The 18,093-nt window shown below is 38.8% G+C and overlaps 1 protein-coding gene across 3 annotated transcripts in view; it reads right to left on the bottom strand.

Annotated features, from left to right (window-relative positions):
* The window catches only part of LOC127427462 (MAGUK p55 subfamily member 7-like), a 184,925-nt gene that overhangs the window by 8,989 nt on the left and 157,843 nt on the right, over positions 1 to 18,093 (bottom strand). For all 3 annotated transcript variants that reach the window (XM_051675088.1, XM_051675087.1, XM_051675086.1), the window contains 3 exons: positions 12,375 to 12,455; positions 5,750 to 5,843; positions 1,112 to 1,220 (listed from right to left, as the gene is read on the bottom strand). In XM_051675088.1, the coding sequence (XP_051531048.1) occupies positions 1,112 to 1,220; positions 5,750 to 5,843; positions 12,375 to 12,455 (284 nt within the window). The remainder of the gene's footprint in view (positions 1 to 1,111; positions 1,221 to 5,749; positions 5,844 to 12,374; positions 12,456 to 18,093) is intronic.

Below are 18,093 nucleotides of genomic sequence, written 5' to 3'. Positions count from 1 at the left end.
GAATGAAACTTATGGACAATCTGTTCACATTACGTAATTTTACTTGTAACTACTGAAAATATGTTCCGAAACAGGGGGCTGCAGTGTCTGAACAACACACAAACCTCAACACAATTTCCTCTCTTTACACTGCTCAAATCACAGAATTACGTGCTTGTGTACTTTTCTCATTTTCTTAATCAAAAGAAAACATGCTTGTTTCTTTCTCCTTTAAATGGGTATATAAACACTTGACAGCATAAAATGCTTGAGAACATTCATCAGCCCATATGCAATAGTCAGCGTTATCTTAAGTTGTGAAGCACGTCTTACATTTTTTTGCTGTCTTCTCATGGGCCAACATCCACTTCAGACAGTTAGAGAGCTTGAGAGTTCAATGGCTCACAGGCAGGAAAGTGCATATTCACTGGCTTTTTTACCAGCATGTCAACTGACATAGGATTAGTATAACCAGGGGTTGTTTTTAACTAGAGTTTTTAGAAGGTAAGCGGAAGCGCGCAGTCCGTCAAAAGTAAGGAAAAATGACTGACATGATAGATTGGCACAGGATTAAAATAATGGAGAATCTCTGGTAATTATAACATTACCCCACATCCCCATATAAAACTAATCCTGTCCGAATAGGGCTAATGACGCACATTTTACCCCCCAGTTCTTATTACCGCAGCACAAAAAATGCTGGTCATTATAATATTCTCATTACCGCAATGTGAACAATTTTCGCAGATTTGAATCAAAAAATTTGTACAACAGCATCTTTTTATTGTAATAAAGTAAAAACAAAACAAAAAAACTGTGTATTACAGTAATTAGAATCATCACTGAAAACAATGGGAACTGTAAAAGTATGCTGTCTGGACGTGGTACGGTAACAAGATTTATGGGGGAGGGAATATACTCAAGTGTCCTGAAAATAATGTCACAATGTGTGTAAGGCTTCATTTTCTTCATATAAAATATAATTTTGTGTTTTTGAATTGATTTTGGGTTAAATATGACCAGGACATTTTCTTGACATGTTTTGTAAAAATAAAATGGCAAATGGAAAAAGAATGCAGAGGTTGGTAAAATGGACAGGTAGAATGTGTATGAGGAACAGAGAGACACTCACATGTGGCTGTACGTCCAAAAGGCACACCTTGTTCTTGGATAGGACTGATCGTACAGAGTCAAAACTCGTCCCATAGTAGTTTCCCTTATACTCTCCATATTCAATGAACCTGAGACAAAGAGAGAGAGAGAGAGAGAGAGAAAGAGAGAGAGAAACAGGATGGGTTTGATTTAATGATCGATGGGCCTAAATGCAAACACAATGCCCCTTTTACAGTACAGGTGACCCCATGCTAGAATATAAAGGCAAACCAATGGACAGGATAATGACAGGAAACTCATTACCCATTATTTACTCCTAGCCTGTCCTGATGCTTCCAGTGTAAAAAGCCGCTCAGACATCCACAGTGCGCTCATCGCTGCTTGCATTCTTCAGCAGAATGCAATTCCAGACAGTCTGACACAAAGCTCTTATATAATCTTCTATGTTACACTTTAAATCAATATGTTACACTTTAAATCAATAACACCTGTTTCCCCACAGCACAGGCAGACCTGAATGCCAAGGACTAGATTAAAACTCACTTCCTGAGAAGGCAAAGGCAAACAAACACTTTTCCACTCTAATCTCTCCTGCTTTTACTCTTTTTTTCTGATCAGTGTCACAGATCACTGGCATGTAGCAGATGGGTATTTGTAGAGAAATGGGATGTGGATGGACATGGAAAGAATTCTAGAACGATGAAGTCTTACGACAGCACTCTGCTGGTAGCAGACAGCGGTAAAACCCACGAATATTCAGTTATGCAACACAGATGACTGAAATAACCACTACTGAAACATTACTTAAGTGTCAAAATGTTCTTTATAAGTAAAGCGGTCTTTTTTCCTCCCAAGTCTCAATCCAAATGTCGACAAGTCTTTGAACTGAAAACTATAAACACACACACACTTTTGGGTGCTGTCTGGCAGCAACCTGTGATTGGGTGATCATTTTTAGAACATCAAATGTAGTTTAACGTGACTCCCTGCTCAACATGTTTAAAAGGCATATGTACCCTTTCATTGAAGGCAAGTTAAGTTGATTTAGTTGGGTGCTAAGAGGTGGTTTGCTGGTGTTAATGTGACATGTAGGGTTACCAAGAATTCCCAAAGTATCTGTTTAATTGAAAGTGCGTTTGAAAGCAGATGTGCTCAAACAAGACTTTTGTGTTGTGGTGTTTGTTGTCATAATGAGCGGTGCGTGCAGTGGATGGAGGGGTGGAGGCTGCTTCTGTGGTTTTTGGGTTCATTTAGGCTGATCCTTTTTTAGCCCCGAACAGGGTTTTCCATGTTTGCACATGAGAATGAGCCTTTTTCCCAGGCTTTTCCGCAGAATAATAGACAATGCTCAGCCATTCAAACTAGACCAAGAACAGTGATAGCCAGTAGCTTAGCTACAAATAGCGATGCTATAAGAGCTTCACTACATTTCTGAGTAGCGAGGTGTTCGCTTCGCCAGTTTTTAAATCAAGTAGCTTATCAGTAGCGAAGCTATATTTTTAATTAGGTAGTGGCGTAGGGTTGACAAAAGTTACACCGCTACCTCATGCCGTCTACCCGGTGTTTACTATTGGCAGTTTTGAATCAGAACTAAATATTTACAAGTAAATCGCTCATTCAAGACAGTTCTTTATAATCAATTGGTCACGTTATAGCAAAGCGGTATGAATCGATTCATGATTCAATCTTAATGACTTTGATGATCATATTGCTTACATGTGGGCAGCTGAATCATTTAGTGCATGCTTTCACTTGCCAAGACACTAACGGAATACTTTAAAACATGGAAAAAAAAGACAATGCTGGTTGCAGTGGATCTACAATCAATGGAAACAAACCTGCAAATGTGTACTATCGTTTGCTAGTGATGAAGAAGGTCTTTATTAAGTTCAACACGTGTGCCGCTTGTGAATGACTGACTGCAGGTAAAGACATTTTTCAGCTAAGTTGTATCAAAACAGTCTCAAAACACACCTACACGAAAACAGATAAAAAAAGTATCATGGCATTACCATGTTTTTTGGAGCACCATGTAAATACAACAGTATATGAATATCGTAATCATTAATCATAGTACCATAGTATACTTTGAAGTATTTTGAAGAACCATGTAAATACAGAATGGTACATGTATATCAGAGTACCATGGCATTACCCTCTGATTCCATCAGATATTGGAGTGTAATTGCCTAGATGTGCTCACATACACAAGGAATTTGGCCTCTGAACAGAAGCTTCCAGTACATACAGAAATACAACAGCCAGACCAAAGTCTTTCTAGCAAGTCAGTCCACTGTCGGCCATCTTTGGAACGCTTCCGTAATGGCTATTTCCAGTCATGCCAGTGCAGCTCATATCTACTTGAATAGGGAAAGACCGAAATCTCAAAAATGGTTGGTCAAGATTACAATCAAAAACATACTTCAAATCAGTAATAAAATTTGATAACATTGGAACCATAAAGTGTGCTGCTTTACCTAATTTTATGCTAAAAAAAAAACTTTATTTTCCCGGCTTGTATAGCTAATGCACATGCGCGTTAGTGAGCTGATAGACATGCAATATCTGTATCTAAAAGGTGCTTGGCTCTTTTACCTGTAAGGCGGGACTTCCTTTCTACATCCGCTGACCGTTGGGCACTAGAGCTTCTTGGTTGGGCTTTCCAATTTCTCCCATTCATTTAAATAGAAGTAGCCTGTCTCTGCTAAATAGTCTGTGGCTAGACTCAGAATTCTAGGATAAGATGAATATCATATACACGTAGAACTGTTATAGGAACATGCAAAGGAAATTCTGTTCAAATGGGTTTAACCGGTAATAGTATAAATATTAAAAATTAAATTATAAATAGTGATTTTGCATATTGAACACATGGGTACGTATAGGTAGCATTTATAAATATGAATTTACAGTTTTTTTTTTCATACATGCACATACATTTTATATTGCACCATACTGTATACTGTATATATGCCATGGTATTGCACTATACAGAACTATACTGTATCATGGCTTTGATAAACATCATGTGAATATGATTTTTTTATGCTTTGTCTATGACAGTATTCTCTGTGCATCTGGCTGAAAATTTTTTAAGTGGCTTAAATGTAGCAAGCTACTTTTGCAGTGTAGCTTGTTGTGTAACTTGCTACTTTCTCTGAAGCTTTTATCTTAGCTTAACTACTTTTCCTGTTGAGTAGTTGGTAGCTTAGCTAGCTAAAGTTTTTGAGTAGCTTGCCCAACACTGACCAAGAGCAAAAAAAAAAAAAAAAAGGTAGAAAATGCAGACAGAAGACAAAAATATGGCCTTCTAGTCCTCTCAAAAATCCCTCATGCCCACCTGCTCTATCCATTCTTGTCCTCAACTTGCATTGATAACTGGTTTACTCATTCTTATGTTCATTTCACCACAGGGCAAACCAGTGTATGTTTTTCCACCCCACATCAGCTTAAGAACAACTAAAGATGCTCAGTTTGCTGGTGAAGTGACATTCTATACACTTTCCTGTTGTGTTGTTTTTTCCTCTGGTGAGAGGCTGTACAAAACCATCCATCATCAGGCCATCCACACAAATCTGAGCTTATGAACCACTTGGTTTAAGGAGTCCAATCCCCCCCTCTGACACACACAGAAACAGACCACCTGTCATCACCCTCTCACTCTCACTTACAGAGAAGGATCTGAGCACATATCATGCTGCTACATATGTAATACACACTCAAACACATAACTTGCTTGGAGGAAATGGAGTGGAAAAATGAAAGAATAGTAGGCAGCCGAAAGGCAGAACTGGTGAATGTTTGCCATAGTGTCTATGAGTGCGGGACTGAGACAGACAACATCAGTGAAAATTGTTGTGCAGTGTTTTGACTGTGGTGCTGATTTACTTAAGTTCAGTCAGTTCTCTGGACGATGTGTTGAATGCTAACTGGCCATGAAGTCTCAGTCTCTCAGATTTATATTTCTCGCACTGTGGTGTGTTTGTGTCAGGGTTACGGTTGACATAATTACAACCCTGAGAATAAAGTAAGAGTGAGTGTAATTGCCTAGATGTGCTCACATACACAAGGAATTTGGCCTCTGAACAGAAGCTTCCAGTACATACAGAAATACAACAGCCAGACCAAAGTCTTTCTAGCAAGTCAGTCCACTGTCGGCCATCTTTGGAACGCTCTCGTAATGGCTATTTCAGTCATGCCAGTGCAGCTCCTATCTACTTGAATGGGGAAAGACCGAAATCTCAAAAACAGTTGGTCAAGATTACAATCAAAGAACATATATTTCAAATCAGCAATAAAATCTGATAACTTTGGAACCATTGTGCTTCTTTACCTCATTTTACACCAAAACAAACGCTATTTTCCCGGCTTGTATAGCTAATGCACATACGCGTTAGTGAGCTGATAGACAGGCAATATCCGTATCTAAAAGGTGCTTGGCTCTTTTACCTATAAGGCGGGACTTTTTTAATAAAGTAAGCGGTCCAGTAAACCTCAATGATTAATACTGACTATTTGATCTCAATGGTAAACTTTCACAGTCCAAATCATAGCTAGAACTTTCATTCTCATTCTAAACAATACACAGTAGCGTGTTTCAATCTAAGGCATTCAAAAAAACACGATTATGTGTCAGACATCAGGAAGGGTTACTTACTTGTTGTTGTGAATGTCTACCTCAAAAAGATTTTTGGAGATAAAATGATACTCCACTCCTTCATTTTCCTGATGTCTCTTGGGTCGAGAGGTGTCTGTGAGAGATAAGGCAAGGTGGAAAGGAAATTAGTAAATGCCTCTTTAAATATTAACACAAACACACCGTAACTGCTCATTATACTGTATACATGCTCTAGAGATAATTGGAAGCATGCTGTTTTGGGAAATCTTACAAAACTATTTCAAATGTAATGCTGAAAAAGCATAAATGTAAGCAGAACATTTGAATCTCAGTTGGTTTTGTGCAACTGTAGCATTACCACTTGTTTGGAGAACCTGAGCTCTAGACCACATTCTACATTCTCCTTTTAACATGATTATGAGAATGCAGTGGCATTAGAATCTGAATGAATTAGTTGATAAAGGTATCAGAGGGCGCATTACAGAAAGATCATAACTTAAGAATCTTTTCTAATCTGCTTGGTAACCATGGCAATTTCAGCTATGATCCCATTTAGGACAAAAGCTATTACAGAAAAACATTTCCTAAGTACATTATCTTATCTTAACTAGAGATAAGAAAAGATTTTGTAAGATATGAGAAGAATCCTAAATCATGCTTGGATTTGTTTCTGTAATATGAATTTGTGAAAAACCCTAACTTAATCGATAAAATCTTAAAACTTAACTCAACTTAAGATAAGTTTATTTTAGGGCTGCAAGAGTACATAAAATTCATGGTTCGGTACATACCTCATTTTTGGGGTTGCGGTTCAGTATGGTTTCGGTACAGCAGGGAAAACAAAGAATCTTTCTTTAAATTGTTTATTTTGAAAACAGTGGCTGATGGGCAACAATTCTTATTGTGAATGCTCATTTATACATGACTGCACTATGAATATTTCTTCAACGAAATTACAATACAAAACTTAAGAGCCTCTTATATGCACAATGTATAAAAACATTACAAATAAAAGTTAAAAATGCAATTATAATAATTGTAACAAAATGAAGACATTAGCAGTGCAGATTTCTGTGCATTTTGCCTTTCAGCTCACCACTTGTACTTATCACTGAATTTTCAAGTGTTTTTTTCAGGAAAATCAGAATATCCATATTATCAGAGCAGAGGGTGGATTCGTTAGCATTGACAATGTCCCCTGCTGTTGAAATATTACTCCCAGTACCGCCACTCCCAATACACATATTATGCAGTCTGCGTAGAGCACCATCTCCCTAGGAGGGCAACATCATACCCTAGGGGGACACCAGAAAATCCACTGGCTACCCTTACTCGAATGTTAATCGTCATTCAATGACCTGGTAGCAGTCGCGGAACACAGTCGATCACCTCACGCTTTCTCGCCGCGTCTTCCCAAATGCTCCCAAACAATAGATTTTAGAGACGGTGGTGAGTCTTCAATCTCTGGCTTATTTAAGTCCGACATATTTATATTTTGTTTAGTTCCATCACAGTTGGGAAAAATAGCGAGCTAGCTAGTGTAAACTTCACATGCATTTATCTGATCCTCAGTTTCTAGTGTACTATTTGGCGCTCTGTTCTGTTAAGTTTTGATTCTGTGCGGTCCCGTGTTGCTCCGCAATCTTTTTTCATTTGAGCTCTACGCGGCTTGTGTAGTTTGTTATATGTTTTTTTTATATTAGTTTCATGCATGCTAAGATATGTAATCATTCGTGTGACTGCATATCCCATACCGAAGGCCCTGTATCCATTTTGGCGTGGATACATATCCTGTTGCAGGTCTAGCTTCTGTAATCAACCCTTAAATAAATAAATAATAATAATAATAAAAATAGCTTCTTAGAGGACTTTGGTGGAATAAACTGGTAGCTGGAGTTGCTTCAAGAAGATGATGTGCAGAGATGTTCATTTAGGGTGTTGAAATGTTCCTTTGATTTCACACTTTGCCCTGAGAATTCTAGCTTGTTTGCTTTAGTACTGAGAGTTCTAGTAAAGCCTCAATCCTTGTGCCCATGGAGCAGTGGCTCTATTAAGACTTAAAAGGGCAGTCAGAGTACCCTGACACTTGTAAAGCACCAGGAGAACACAGTACAGTAACACCACTTTCTTCTGTCCCTCATTAAGCCCGGCTCCTGCTTTCAGTTGCCTATAAATTTCTGCCAGAAGACGTGTGCCAGTCCAGTCAGCACTGCTCCAGTGGGTACAGCTGGGGTCAAAGTTTGCCATGTTGAGGAACAAAGTGCCGTGCTTAACAAGTATTGGGTAGGTCAAAGGTCGCTGTACAACACACCTCTGAGTAATTGTCTACATGCCGCCAGTAGCTCCAAAACAAACTATTAAACTTTTATCACCATTCCAACTCGCCTTGTTCCAGGTTTTTTCTTCCCTTTATTCAATCTGTTTTTTCAAAGCCCCTCTTGAGCTGTCTCTATCTCTCTATCTATTAATCAAGGTGTATTGGCAATTTATATATATTATTTTTAATGCACAACAGGTCATTAAATTAATGGGCTGGTAGCAGTCAGATTTCCAACATCCCCATTTAATTGGAAAACGAACACTCACTCTTATACTGTATAAAGTATGAAACGGTTCGTTCACCCAAAAATGAAAACTCTCTCATCATGTACTCACCCTCATGCCATCCCAGATGCGTATGACTTTCCTTCTGCAGAACACAAAGATTTTTAAAATAATATTTCAGCTCTGTTGGTCCATTCAATGCAAGTGAATGGTGGCCAGGCCTTTGAAGCTCCAAAAAGTAGATAAAGACAACATTAATGTAACCCATATGACTGTAGTGGTTTAATCAATGCCTTCTGAAGCAATCCAATCAGTTTTGGATGAGAACAGACCAAAAAAGTACTCCTTTTTCACTGTATATCTTGCCATTGCAATCTTTTGGCATGATCATGATTTCAAGCTCGATTATACTTCCAAGTGCTTGACGCATGCGCAGAATGCTAAGGCTGCATTCGAAACCAAAGGTAGCTGTCTTGTTGCCTCGCTGCCCTATAAGTCATTGATTCAACAGACAGTATTTGCGTACGAAGGTACCTTCAAAAACTGGTTTCGGACAGGCTACTGAGGCAGCATAACGAGACCAGTAACTGATTAACGCCATCTGGTTTCCACTAAAGGTAACGCATCTGCTTCATTGTGGTTTGGTTGGACTGAATGGTCTAATAATCTAGAACAAAATCAAGAGAGTTTTGGTGATAACCAAGCATATATTTAATAACTACTATACAATTTTCTCACTAGAAATGGAATCAAAAGTTGAAAAAAGTTAATAAAAATATACATTTATACACAACTAGGCTAACAACTGCCTCTCTACCGCTATTTTTTTTCTTCAGCTCAACCGTTGTGGAACGGCGCGCACAGTATTGTGGGATTTCATAGGCAGTGAAGGATACATCTATGCTGCCTTCAAAAATCGATCAGATGAAGGTATCTCAGTAGACAGGATGTGACAGGATCATTGGATTTGAACATGCCTTGGTCCCTCCCTACCTCGGTATACAGCCTGCGGAAGCAGCGTTTTCCTAGTTTCGGATGCAGCCATGATGGCTCTGTACTGTAAGAAATGTAATCGAGCTTGAAATCATGATCGCCAAGGAGACTGCTGTCAAGATGTACATTTAAAAAGGAGTTACATTTTGTTCTGTTCCATCCCAAAACCAACTGGATCACTTCAGAAGACATTGATTTAACTACTGGAGTTTAATGAATTTTTTATGCTGACTGAAAATGCTGTTTGGAGCTTCAAAGGCCTGGCCAGTGGCCACCATTCACTTGCACTGAATGGACCAACAGAGCTGAGATATTCTTCAAAAACTTTGTTTGTGTTCAGCAGAAGAAAGTAAGTCATACACATCTTAGATGGCATGAGGGTGAGTAAATTATGAGATAATTTTCATATTTGGGTGAACGAACCCTTTAAAACATAAAGAGAGAGAGATAGAAGCTGTGTTCGAATTTCCATACTTTCAGAGTATATATTGAATTTGGTACTATTCATTAGGAATGTCATAAAATATCGATACATCGATTATTGATGGCACGTTATTTTCTGGATACGTTTTAGAGGCATCAATAAATTACATTAACACATTCACTGTCAGCTGACCTTCCGTTTAATGTAGTTTGGCGTAATAGCTTTGGGAGACCACATGAGAAAGATATAACATTGACTTTACTTAATACTGAAGGACAAGTCTATGAGTGCCGGTGCAAGTCCAAAGTTGTGAATCAAGTCACCAAACACACAAAAGTTATAAAGGGTTTTGAACTTCAAGAGTGAACAAATTGACGTTGATGAGATTGTCGGTTAGTGTATGAAACTGGTGTAACTTCTCAAACTGAATGATTGTAAATGGCAACATTTATTATGCAATTTCTCTGTATGCAGCCTTGAATAGGTTACATTCAAGCTCTCAAGCACAAAATTAACAACATTTATATGATAAAAAATACATATACACAATATAACATCCAGTGATGGCTAGTGTAAATAATCTATGTCCACTGATAATGAGTTGCGCTCCATGGCACTACACAATTTTGAGCAGCCTCTGGAGTCGTAGCTGGGCGCCGCTGACAGACAGCGAGCAGCAGCAGCAGTGTGCTTACCTTCATAGAAAATAACTGTTTCTAATTTTAGAATGCACCATGTAGTCCGCCATATGTGTCCGGTGTACGCCCCCCTTTAAGCTGCCCTGCTTCTCACAACTGTGTTGAGAAATAGGTCTCAAGAGACAAAAATTATTGTGTAACGATTAGCCTTATTTATTTCTGAAAAAATGCCGATATAGATCGATAATCATCAGGAAAATGTTCTGATTATCTATGCGTAAAAAAAGGCATCGATCCCAAGCCTCCTTTTTACCCATTAATGAAGGATGTTGTGTAAGTATGAAGATGTGTAGTATAAATGTATTGCCAGACAAACTACATCTGCTGGCATTGTCCTTCATCATCGTTGTCCTGCAGCTACACTGTCGACCTACATCATGTACTAACAAAAACTTACACTTGAAATCGATCCACAACTTACAGCTCTCCATTTTTTTATTCAGGTTTTTGAGTCAGACGCTCCTCATGGCCTTACCCTATAGGACAGCAAAGTGTCTCATGGGATGCCGAAGTTCATCCGGGGTTTGTTCGTCTACTCATGAATAATGAGTTTTCGGACATCCTACTTCGACATAATGCTTTTTGCATACATTGTAGCAGCAAAATATTCTGTCGTGGGGAGAAGTATGGGTGGGATAGGAGGTTAATTAATAGTACCCTTATCCCACCACATACTTGATGAAAAGGTATCACCCTCCCATGATGGCAGGGCACCACAGATATAAGCTAACATGTTATTATACCTCCAACTGCTAGTGCTCACAAACAAAGAAGAAAAAAAAATTCACTCCCCTGTACTGCTGAAAGAAAAAGAATATATTTCATCTGGCATTAGCTCTGTGGCATTGGAAATGTTTTTGGTGAGGCAAAAGAATTTTAATTTCATTCTAAGATCATGGAAAATAGTAGTAAAGGCTGGAGAGGAGTCAAAATGTTCAAGTGATCTCAACTAATCATATTCTACAATCTTGCTAGTGTTGCTGCCATGGCTGGTGTGCATTTTTAAAAGACCTGATTGTTGTTAACGTGAAAAAAAAAAATAAATAAATAAATAAATAAAAATAAAAAAAATGTATTTCTCTCTAATATTCAATATTATTCTATACCAACAGGGAGTGTTAAAAAAAATTTAAAACAAGGGGAAGAATAAAAAAAAGGCAATAGTCACTTTCCAAGAATCCATCCCTTTAAATCTCAATCTTCTGTAATGTCTGAGGGAAGCTGGGCTGCATTATACAGACTAATGCAGAGGTCACATTTGTGAGCAATTAGGCAGCATTAAAGCAAAAAGCTTTGGATGGGATTTTAATTCCAGTGGCATTTTAAAGTGTCAGAGCCTGAATCAGACACATCTATTAAAGCCAAACTTAAATGTAACAAACATCCCACCATTATATCAACAGTCATGGGTTTTCTGGCCACTGTCTGAGACTCCCTCCAAAAAGTTTTTTATTTTTTTCTTTTCAAATATGCAATTACTCCACACCGCTAGCCTGTTTAAATACATAAATCACAGGCCAAGTCATTTGTCCCAAAATGTCTGCTCTGGTGTATTTCCCTGGATCATGTGCTTCCTTGGATCACAGAGAAAGAGAGAGGGGAGAGACAGGGAACAGCTGGAACAGTCATGGGCATTATTGCTGGACACAAAGGAGTGCATCAATAGGTGAGCTGCCAATCAATGACAGACTGATAAGCTAACAGAGAAAGTCATCTTAGTAGGGACAAATGTTTTCTCATCTGGTTGACTATACAGTACAGATAATATTGTACCCAAAAATGAGTGCATCAAGGGTACCTCAAAAAAGGTAGGAAGAATCTGTGCCAAACTTTGTCTCACATACGTGTTTGCATTTTTATAATAATAATAATAATAATAATAATAATAATAATAATAACAACATTATTTTGCAGTTGAGGACATCCCTGAACATCCCAAAAGGGAGGTTTTGTTTCAGTTAACTTTTGGGGACACACACGTGCACAGACTGTGGGAAGGACTTACGTGGGATAGTGACACTAAAATGTTGTGGGTCCGATATCAGCAACATTCTTTTAAGCTCATTCAAACCAACACCAGTGGGACCTAGAGAGACAGAGAGAAAGAAAAATATATGAACCAAAATCACTTATGCGGTCATGGTGATGTCTCTGTAGCAACACTGGGTGAGACCTGGCACAAAAAGTAATCTTTGAGTTCTTGTACAGCAATGTCCTCAAGGCACTGCCAAACACATGCAAACAGTGAACACATACAGTCACAAAAATCCCAGTGCATGGACCGTGACAATTACTGTATGTGGCAAAAATTAAACAGGAATTAGTAATCATTTATACCTAATTACTTGATATATAATAACTGTTTGATTGTGACAAGATATACTGTATCAGCAGCATGGTTCAGACTGCAAAGAAAAAGGTCAAATTTCTGATGGGCTTCTCAAGGTCTGCAGTTCTTGGTCTCAGCTTTGTTCCATTGTACCACACAAAAAGACCACAAGGTTCCACTCTTAATGGACAGCTGGCTTTCTCATCATCATGTCCACACAGAAGGGACAAAGGGAGTAAAAGTGACATAAAGACAGAGGACATAAATTCTCATAGAGCTTGATTTGTAAATGAAAGGGGTAGTTCACCCACCCTTTTGTTTTTCCAAACCAATGACTTTTTCTCCCAAAAAAAAAAAAAGTTTGCCAGACTGACACCCTCATTCACCATTCACTGTAAGAAATAAAGATGCAATGAAAGTGAATGTTGACTGAGACCCACATAGTGCATAATATCTCCTTTTGTCATCAATCAGTATATGAGGTAAAATACAGGTCTCTGCTTATACTTGTATCATGATCACTATGCAAAGCCCTGAATTCTTCTTCCTGTAATCACGGAGTCTGACCTCTGCATCAGGCAAGCCACATATGCAGCAAAAACACACAAGATCAGAGATTTGATACCCTTGTGCGATTCCTCACATCAAGGCCTTTGTTAAAGATTCATACTGTAATGCAGAGAGTCAAACATGCCTTTAATGATGGCTTTGAGACATGCACAAATCAAAATCTGTATGTCAAAGAACAGAAAACATGTTTTTCCGACTTGCAGAGAGAATACACATTTTTATTCGGAGTATCACAAACTTTCCGATGCGCGCACACACATGAAGGTGCAGAACATGTTATCCTTATTCCACTCTGATACATGACAAAATTGAGAGAGTGGGATGCTGATTTATTATTGAGGAAACAGCTGTTTATTTTATGCGTTTTTAGGGTCACTGAGAATGTGGAGCTCCTGTTTGAGAGCCATATGTAAAACGTGAACGTTTATGTGCATATGTTGTAGGTGGAAAGGGAAGAAATACACAATACTACATGTTTCCCATTAGCCATATTTCATGCGCAAAGGACACAAACTCAAATGTTTTTTCTGTGGATGTTAATCTGTCTGCTTGCTTCCAGGCACACATAGAGACCCTGTCAATGGGATGACCAATGGCCTGTAGTCTCTTGGCCATTCCATTCACTCATCTCACTCATATGTACAAAATGAGTTTAAAAGCCTTCAATCTCTCATCTCTCCAGTGGCTTGCCCTATCTCTGATGAATGGCTGGCTGCTTGAGTCCCAGAAGCCATGAACAGCACTGAAACCTAGAGTTTTAGTTGCTGAGCACTGAGTAGCCTGCCAAATCCCCACAGTCTAAACAGCCTTCAAATTGAACGTGGCTGCAATGGCACAGAGTGCACTGGAGAGGTTAACTGACTTGTCTTTGTGTATTTTTTCCCTGGCTATTCTGTTCATTGTAATACAATTTAATGACCATAAACAATAGATTGCCCTTTACTCTATAACAGCCCCATTAAATAACACATTTGAGAAATTGTTTTTCAATCCAAGTTTGTGTGCGCGCATTCACAGGAGCAGGTTGCAATGGTAGTTAAAGTGTCAGTAGTCATTATGGCCCTCATTAGGGGAGAAGGCTAATACCAAAGGCTTAATAACTTCCAGGCCAAGCATGGAGCAGATCACATGCAGTTAACCTTGAGCAACTGGACTGGCTAAATGTGGGTGGGGTGCTATCCAGCCTGGTTTCAACACCCAACAAGACACCCTCTACTTTTATTGCCGGCTTCAACATAGTCCACTCGCTATGTCTGATAAATAAGCAAAATAACCTTTCTCCAAGTTAACAGGTGTGATACTTTGATTTAAAATCAAAGCTTTTTTGGCAAGGTCTGGATACCATGGAGAGACTGGGCATGATACAGTACTTGTACAAGACTCTGCCAACTGCTTAGATGTGTAAAAAATTATACATGATAATTCTAAATAAAAAGAAAAGAAACAATAACACATTTCAGCCCAAATTGTAATGTTTAATTTAGGACTGTCGAGTACATCTATTTTTACGAGTCGCGTCAATAGGTGAATGAATGAGAACTGCTGAAAGTTTCCACTACTTTTAACTTGACAAAGAGTTCTAAAAATGCATTATGACTGAACTCCAGTGAGACACTTCAAACGCGTCCATCTAAGGCACGCACATGTACATAGAGCAAAAAATAAAAATAGTGCAGACAAAGCGCAAGGATGCGTAGTGTGAAAACTGGACAAATTGATGAACTTAATGCAAAACAGATTGCTGTCAACTGTAGGCTTGTTCAATGATATGAGAATAAAACAAACAAAATATTGAGTTCTTAAGCCACTTTTTGCATTTTCTAATCAAGTCATATTTATTTGTATAGCGCTTTTCAAAACACACATTGTTTAAAAGCAGCTTTACAGAAAATGATGCTGTCAAAGTCCACTGTTAAAGTATAATGCCAATATTTGTTATATATGTGTAGTACAAGTCTTGTTTTATGTAAGTAGATGTTGGTGGGCAATGTTTAAAATTAAAGGATTTTGTACAAACTTTAAGATTCATGATTAAGTATCTATCAAGTCCTGAATTGACTGAAGTAGTTCACGTAGATGCAGTGTCCTTTTTTATTTGGCTGATGAAGGCTTTAGTTGGCATTAATTTAACATCTGTGTATTCCATTTTAAGAGAGTGTAGTCCATCCTATGACCAAGATAATGCTGACGGAGGTCAGCGAGGTGTGGATAGCAACGGCTAGAAGTTTGGAGGTTCATTTTGGCGAAGTCCATCCTAAGCCAGAGGTGCAGGCAGTGGACAGTGAAGTATATCATGTCTTATGGTTGGAGTTGGCAGCAGAACATTCTCTGTGAAGTACATCATAGAAGACTGAAGTGATGCAGTCAGTGATCATCAAAGTGCCCCTTGCTGTCTAGTTGGCACAGGCTGCAGTTAGTAGTCATCACTAATCAATGCTTTATTCATCTGCCACAATAATGCAATTTCTTTCACACTGAATTTCAATCTGTATTATACACTTATGGGCCAAAACATTATGACCACTCACAGGTGAAGCGAATAACGTTGATCATCTCCTAACAACGCCACGTGTCAAGGTCTGGGTAGGTTAGATGGTAAGCGTTCAATCAGTTCTCGTAGTAAACGTGCTGGATGCAGGAGAAATGGGGAGGAGTAAAGACCTGAGTGACTCTGACAAGGGCCAAATTGTTATGGCCAGACGACTGGGTGAGAGCATCTCTGAAATGGCAAGGCTTGTGGGGTGCTCCCGGTCAGCAGTGATGAGTACCTACCGACCACAAAAAATCATTTTGTATGTAATTATTTGCAATTTATTTGATTAATTAATCGACTTGTGTAATTCATTTGATTAAAAATTGAAATAGATTGACAGCCCTAGTTTAATTAAAATAACTCCAACAGAGATGTTTGGGAAGCTCTGTAAAATCCTGATATAAAGCAAGTAGTGAATCTGATCCGACTGCTACTTTATATCATTGATTTCCTCAATGGTCATTCTTATGTTCCAACACAATTCTGTCTGGGTCTGAACTGCCACTACTCGGGAGAATATCAACTCAAATCTCTTCAATATCAATTCAAACATGTAGAAAACAACAGATCATTTGCTTTGTTAAATAATCAGGTTTCAGTTAAAACATTACAGCGGGCTCGCGAAACTGTGCATATGTAAAATGTGTTGACTTTGGCCTGTTGATATGTATCCAAATAGATAAGATCTTGATTCGTCTGTAAAGTCCGCAAACCATGGGTCATTTGTGTTCGAAAAAGCACAGGGAAAAGCAAAGGGGAATAAAGCTATTTTGTTCAAGGGTGATTGTTTGACCCTGTTGTTCACAGTCAGGGGTAAACACCTATTGGGAGTTTGAAAGTTTAATGTGAGACGGTGTGCTTTCAAATGAATCGCTTTCATTCAAACAGCGAAAGCAATGGCAATATAGGACTAATTATTAGGCCAACAATTTACATCATGTTGGAAACACCAAATAATATAGGAGACATATAAAAAAATAGACATTCAAATAGGATCATCCATTACTTAATTATTAAATGCAATAAAACAACTTTCAAAGAGGATGAAAGAAAATTAAGACAGACAGAAAAAAAAGTGTAGGCCAGTAAAATTTAAAGTGTGACCTCAAGGGACAGAATAAAAACAAAGCAACACAAAGCAGCCTGCTTCAGCATCCTTGGTATTGTCAGCTCTGATATCATCCATGACGCTGTCTTTATGAGAAAAAAACTAAAAACAGAGGAGTCTAGAGTAGACTAGAGGAGTCGCGTGGCGCCATGCGAGGTTCGGACGTGTGAATGGCGAGCTCTGCGCACTTTGCTAGTTTTTAATAATTTTTGTCTCATAAACCGGTGAGATTCAATACACCCTATTCCATAACTGTTCTAGGAAGACAATATGTCAAAGAATTCAAAATCCTCGGGCTCTAGAGACATTAAAAGACAATTATGTGCTCAAGCTAAAGGCGGATGTTGAGAAACGGATTGATTATCTGGAGTCATCGGAGAGGGAATTAGCTGCTAACCCGCTAGCAACCAAGGTAGACTTGGAGCACATCTGGGAAAAGTTGGCAGACCTTGAGAATCGTAACCGGTGAAACAACGTCTGAATTGTTGGAATTCCTGAGGACGAAGAAGGCCGAGATATGGTGAAATTCCTAGATGGGCTCTTCCCAAGTCTGCTCGACGTAACAGGCCATAAGCTGGAAATTGAGCGAGCTCACAGAGTTCCGGCTCGGAGATCCGCGGAGGGAGACAGAACCCGATCAATTCTGGCTAAATTTTTGAGATCATCCGATAAAGATCTCGTGTTACGCGAGGCAAGGAGTAAAGGAAGGCTTTCTTGGAAGAACCACAGCATTTTCTTGTTCCCAGCCTTAGCGAATTCGACAAAAGAGAAACGTGATCGATTCAAGGAATGCAAGAAACTCTTACATCAATCGGTCGCTTTTGCACTGATGTTCCCGGCCACGTTGAGAATAGATACTAAGGATGGCCGCAAAATATTTACATGCCCACAGCAAGCGATGTTCTTCATGAAGTCAATGGAATGAGAAAGTCATCGTGTGATACTCTCGATGCAGCCAAGTGGGCCTGACTCAATGAACATTCACTTGACCGTCCGAAAAAACTGAGTGCCTTTTTTGTTTCTTTTTGTGTTGGTTCCGTCTAGCGGCTGGAGTTTGTTTGGTAGAATAACACTACTTCGAAAGAGTTTGTGGATGAAGCTGCACGTTCTTTGTGCTTATGCCTCCAATTGGTTGGAGTTTGTTTTGTGGAATATTTCTTGCAAAACTTTGGAGTGATTAAGTC

Source organism: Myxocyprinus asiaticus, chromosome 36 (genome assembly GCF_019703515.2).
Source record: "Myxocyprinus asiaticus isolate MX2 ecotype Aquarium Trade chromosome 36, UBuf_Myxa_2, whole genome shotgun sequence".
Lineage (NCBI taxonomy): Eukaryota > Metazoa > Chordata > Actinopteri > Cypriniformes > Catostomidae > Myxocyprinus > Myxocyprinus asiaticus.
This window is presented reverse-complemented; position numbering and strand designations above follow the sequence as displayed.